General features: G+C 52.5%; 1 protein-coding gene across 1 annotated transcript; it reads left to right on the top strand.

Moving 5' to 3' along the window:
• Positions 1-242: 242 nt before the first annotated feature.
• Positions 243-5,384, top strand: LOC108446534 (BPI fold-containing family B member 4-like). The gene is made up of 9 exons (XM_017733403.1): positions 243-546; positions 980-1,084; positions 1,556-1,702; positions 2,002-2,065; positions 2,685-2,745; positions 3,377-3,468; positions 3,563-3,605; positions 4,292-4,347; positions 4,515-5,384. Exons 1-8 carry the CDS (start codon positions 530-532, stop codon positions 4,321-4,323), a joined length of 561 nt encoding a protein of 186 aa, XP_017588892.1. The 5' UTR covers positions 243-529; the 3' UTR covers positions 4,324-4,347; positions 4,515-5,384.
• Positions 5,385-5,590: the final 206 nt, after the last annotated feature.

The following is a 5,590-nucleotide window of genomic DNA, read 5'->3' as shown; positions in this document are numbered from 1 at the left end:
ACTGGCCTCCTGGGAAAAGGAAGTCCAAGTGGAGCAGAAAGTGGAGGTCTCCTTGGTGTAGGAAATGAGCCCAGCGGAGGTGGGGTCCTTGGCACAGGCCTCCTAGGTGAGGAAGGTCCGCTTAGCATAGGGGAGGGTTGGAAGAGGAGGGTTGCTGGGTGGTGAAGGACAAGAGAGTAACAGAGTTCTGGCTGTTGCAGGAGGACAACCTGGCAGCAACGGGCTGCTCAGCACAGGCATCCTTGGTGGGAAAGGCCTTGGAACAGGCCTCCTTGGTGGAGAAGGACTTGGCACTGGTATCCTTGGTGGGGAAGGACTTGGCAATGGTCTCCTCAGCAATGGTCTCCTCGGCAATGGTCTCCTTGGCAATAACAGCCTTCTTGGAGAGACAGGTCTGCTTGGCACAGGGCTGCTTGGAAAAGGAGGTCTCCTAGGCAATGGAAGTCTGCTTGGACTCAATGGTCTTCTGAGTGAAGCAGGAGGACTTCTGGGTGCAGGAGGACTGTTGGGTGGTGGAGCCTCCCAGAAGATGACACGCTACGCCTGGTGAGTCAGAAGCTCCGTGGTGGGGCTCACTGCAGGGTGACCCATAATGTCCAGGGGATCAGACCTTCCCTCTCATACAAACCACCAGTCCTGGGCTCGCAGCTCACATAAGGATCTGCAACAGGGGAAATTCCAACGAGAAATGGGAAAAGTCTTGCCTGTGGGAGTGGTGTGACACAGCCATGGGCAACACAGGAGGTGGGGGAATGTCCACCCATGGAGATGGCTGAGACTCAGGAGGACATAGCCTTGAGAAACCTGACCATGCTTTGAGATTGGCTGTTTGTGGAGCGAGAGTTGGTCCTTCCCCACCTTCACTTTTACCTGGGAATACCCACAGGTCAAATGATGAGCAGGAAGAGATGGGGCTGTAGGATCTGCTCCTGCTGATCCTGCCATCTCAAGGTGGGTTTGCCTCGGTGTTAACCCCCAGGTTGAAGGTATTGAACCTTGAGAACGCCCGAGTGTCATGGAAGGTCCTTCGTGGGACTGAGCTTGTGCTGAACCTGTACTCAAAGCTGGTGCTCCGCTTTCCAGGGTGAGCGAGGCTGGGGAGCGGGGCCACGGGGACCTGAGGGCACTGGGGAGGATGGGACACTCCTGGGGGCTCGACAAACACCCCCAAACACTGAGCAAGAGGCTGGTGAGGAAAGCTCTGGGCTGTGCTGCTGACTCTCTCTGGAACCATTTCCAGCTGTCCTCGTTCCACAGACACTCGCCATCTGTGGAAGTGTTCAAAAAACATGTGGATATGGTGCTTGAGGCCATGGTTTAGTGAACATGGCGGTGGTGCTGGGTTGATGATTGGACTTCTTGATCTTAGAGGTCTTTTCCAACCTGAACAATTCTGTGGTTCTGTGATCTGCTACAGGACCAGGAGCCTGAGAGAAGTCCCAAAACTGAAGCACTGTCCCAGCCGAGGCCACGCTTGCGGTTCCACCACAGGCACCGCTCTCCTGTGCTGCTTTGGCTTCCTCCATAACCCTCCACGCCACTTCCTTTTTTTCAGGATTTTTCAGTTTCTGAGTGGCTCCTCGGTAGAAGCAAACATCACATCACACATTGCCCTGACCCAGGACTCCCCCGGTGACCTCAAGTTGGTGCTTAAGGATTGCAACCACCTCCTTGGTGGTTTCAGCGTCAACCTGCGGAAAGGGTGAGCTCCTGCAAGTTGGCAGTGGGGCAGAACTTCAGTCTCAAATCTGGGCATGGATTGACATCATAAAAAGCAGACTTTGCGATTCAGATAACAAAGTCCTGAGCATCTGCAATTCCTGGTGAAGCCTGGGGGAGCTGTGGGCTTGCGGCATCTCTTAACATCGGAGGAGAAGAGGGGGCTCCTCTACAGAGTAGCTCAGTTTTGAGCCGTGCAGAGGAGCTCAGTTTTGTCTTGATGTCAAGCCCTGGGTTTTGACAACTTCCCTGGTAATTTTTGTCTGTCTTTTTCCTCCTCAGCCTCCTCACCAATCTGGTGAGCAGCTTGCTGAACAAGTCTCTTAAGTCCCTTGTCCCTGCGCTGGTGAGTGTCTGAAGATTCTTTGCTGTGAAGCTGCATTTCAGCTCCAATCAGTGCTCCTGCCAGAACTGCCTGGCAGATTTACACACACACACACACGCACGCGCGCAGAATCACAGAACAGTTTGAATTGGAAAGGACCTCAAAGGTTAGTTAGTTCCAATCCCCCTGTCGTTGGCAGGGACAATATACATACAACCCATATATATATATATTTGTGCATGCACAGATACATGCCTGCAGCCCATAAGTGAGTTACACAAAATTGCTTGATCTTCCTTACAGTCAGAATTTATTTGTTAGGAGTAATTTCAATTCTATCACATGAGGTTACGGGGTAATTTATACTCAGCTGCTCCCTGTGGGGGTGAGAAGAAGCAACGGCCCCGTTTAGAGCAAAGGGGGCCTTTAGAGGATCTTTTACCTTGTTCGGTAGAACATTTTTAGAAGGGAGCTGAACAAATCATATAGCTCTTTTTCCATGGAAGAACTATCCCCTAGGATGAAATCAGGATGATTGTCCCATCCTGATTTAAATCTGTGAAACTCGAGCAGTGCCGGGGAACGCGCTGCTGCAGCCACGCTGTTCTCACTAAGATTGTGCCACTTGTTGCCATTGCAGCTCTGCCCCTTAGTGAACGTCTGGGTCAGCATCATCAACATTAATCTGCAATTCCTCAACCGTAAGTCGTTAAATTTTCTTTTCCCTATTAAGTTTTAGAGTCACACTTGGGGTTTGTGTTTCTGGCCACCTCCACGGGCAGTGGGTATCCCCAGGAGAGCTGGAGCTGTGGGAGCAGGGGTCTCTCTGCCTGGAGCAGGAGCAGCTTTTCTCCGCTGGCAAAGCTGCTGTGGGTGGCAAGGTCCTGGCTCACCACCACTGCCAGACACCACAGCCCTGCTCTTCTTATGGGTATTTTCCTAACCAGAGCTAGACCCAAGCTGCTGCCAGGAGTTGGCTATGCCAGGACCCCCAGGTGCAGCCCCACAGAGCCAGAGGGTTTCCCCTCCCCAGCTCTGTTCATGTCAAACCTCGCACACAATTGCTGCTTCACTGAAAGCAGAACGGTCCCCCTCAACATTTCCCTTGTGATGGGATCTGCACCTGGGAGCTCCGGGGCAGCAGCTTTCATGGGAACCTTTGAACTCCATGGAGTTTGAGATCTATAGGAAGGACAAAGGGTTTTCCTCCTTGCTGGGCAGTACAATGCTCTCCCGGCCTCTGCCAGATGCTACGGGTGGGCACAGGCTCCAGCAGGCTCAGTGACCCACAGCTAGTGCTGCCCAGCCCTCATGGCCTCTCCCTCTCCCCAGGTGTGATCTCCTTTGGGCTTCTGGGGAAAATCTACTCTGCTCTCTCCAAGCTGCCAGTGACAGCCGGGCACTATGTGGAGCTGGATCTGCAGGTACAGCCATGTCCCATCCTGTGTTCCATCCCATGTCCCCACACTGATGCCTTCCCTCCACATTCACATGCTCTAACATCCTGGTTCTTTGCAGAATTCCCCATTCCCAAGCACCTTCATTGACTGGCTCCTTCAGAGTAAGTTTGGACCCAGTGCTGCTGGGGATCCCCACTGGTGTCTGTGAGCCAGAATGGGGCAGCTGCAATGGGGGACACAGTCCTGGGTCGGGGCCAAGAGTGGGGAGGGTTCTCATGGCTCTGGGATGCAGCCAGAGCTGCCAGGTGCTGTGCCTGGAGCACTTGTACCTCACAGGGCACAGCAGTGCTGGGGGTGGTTGGGGTCCCTGGTCCTCAGAGATGGCCCCCAGCTCAGGTGTGAGTACCTTTGTCCCTGTGCAGTGGCAGGTCTGGAATACAGTAGCAAGTCTGTGCACTCCTACTTACGCCCTGCACAGCCCCGGAAAAGTCACTTCACCTCTTATAAAAGGATTTAATAATATTTGCTTAATAAGAGTGAATAATGGTTCTCAGGATGCTGCGAGGATTAATTAATATTTGCAGAGGTGATTGGAAGAACTTTCAGCTTCATATGCATGGAAAGTTAATATATAAGGAAGGTAAGGAAGAGTTGGAAGTCTTCCCAGCTTCCCCAGAGCTGTATTCCTGAGGGCACTAAATCATCTCTGCCCGTAAAACTGGGGGCTCTCAGGCCACTGCTGCATCAGGAACCACCGAGCCCAGTCCCGTGGTGGGGGATACCAGGGGACTGTCAGGCTCTGGGGACCCGGGAAGGGATTGCACTGACCTGGGTGTCTCTCCCCCAGCCGCAGGTGTCGATCCCGGGATCAATCCATAGGCGCGGGGCTGGCAGCACCCTGGGGTAAGGAGGATTTGCTGGCTGGGGACCTGGCTCAGAGCTCTGCTGCCAATTGTGCCGGTGCCAGTACCTGAGCTGGGTGAGAAGAGTTCTGACCCTGCTACCTGGTAGTGGGAGGTGACACGGGTAGCACAGGGCTGCCTAAAACCTCAACTCTGCTATCCCTCCAGGTCCCCCTTCAGGCGATTCCCAAGGAGGAGGAGGGAAGGGAGGAAAACAACTCAGTAGGTGGAGAATAGACATGAAAATGGAGAAACCCAACTCTTTCTTCTGCTCTACATTTCAACCTTCTCAGATTTTTGTGTCTCTGTCCAGCCTAGAGTTATCTGTGCCAACGGTAATCTGTGCCAATGATAATCTGTGCCAATGGTGAGCTATGTCAATAATTAGCCATGTTGATAATTAGCCATGTCGATGATCAGCCATGTTGATGACACTGTGGAGCCCCAGGTCTTGCCTGTGTCTCTCCTGGCTGTCATGGCCACAAACCACTCGTTATGGCACTCACTGATGAAGGGATGACGTTGACCCCCTGGTTCTTCCTCAGGCCCACCCCAGCTGCGCTTGGACTGGGGTTTAGGCCAGGTAATGGCTCAGCACAGAGGGGACATTCCAGGTGCTGGAAGCAGACAGTCAGGCAGGGGTTTGGTCCCCTCAGGAATTTCATGAGTTTGCACCAACTGCACAAAACCTTCTGAGAAGGGAAGAGAGAAAAGGGACGAATGCAATGAGCTGTAAACACTTTGTCTTTGCTCTCTTTCTGCTTCTTGATTGGCTTACCATTTCAAAAGGGAATTCTGCTGTTTTCAGTGATTTCATACTGTTAAAAAGAGGCAAAAAAGCCCCCAGCCTAATCCAGGTGCACACTCAGCCAATTTGTTCCCAAACAGCGACGCTTTGAACTGATCAGAGTGAACGCTATCCTGCCTTGTAATCTCCAAGTGGATTTGGATGTGCTGCATTGTGGGTGAGGTGGATTTGAGGCAGATTCACACCCTTCTTTTTCTCCTTACAATAAAAATGATTTTTCTTCATCTGCATTCAGCATGTGACTTGGTTCCTTTCCAAACTGCCAAAGGATTTTTGCATTTGCAAGGGTTTTGTTATTTATCACTCCCATCAGCTACAGGAGTAACTCACATGTGAGGAATATTGAATAGGTGAGTCTGCTGGAAAGGTGGGGAACCACGGGGCTGCAGCCCCAGAGCCGGGCCTGAGTGGAGCCCAAGCCCTGCCCAGGCTGCCA

Source organism: Corvus brachyrhynchos, unplaced genomic scaffold, assembly GCF_000691975.1.
Source record: "Corvus brachyrhynchos isolate BGI_N302 unplaced genomic scaffold, ASM69197v1 scaffold10, whole genome shotgun sequence".
Taxonomy (NCBI): domain Eukaryota; kingdom Metazoa; phylum Chordata; class Aves; order Passeriformes; family Corvidae; genus Corvus; species Corvus brachyrhynchos.
Note: the sequence above shows the minus strand (reverse complement) of the source record. Positions and strands in the feature narration are given on the sequence as shown.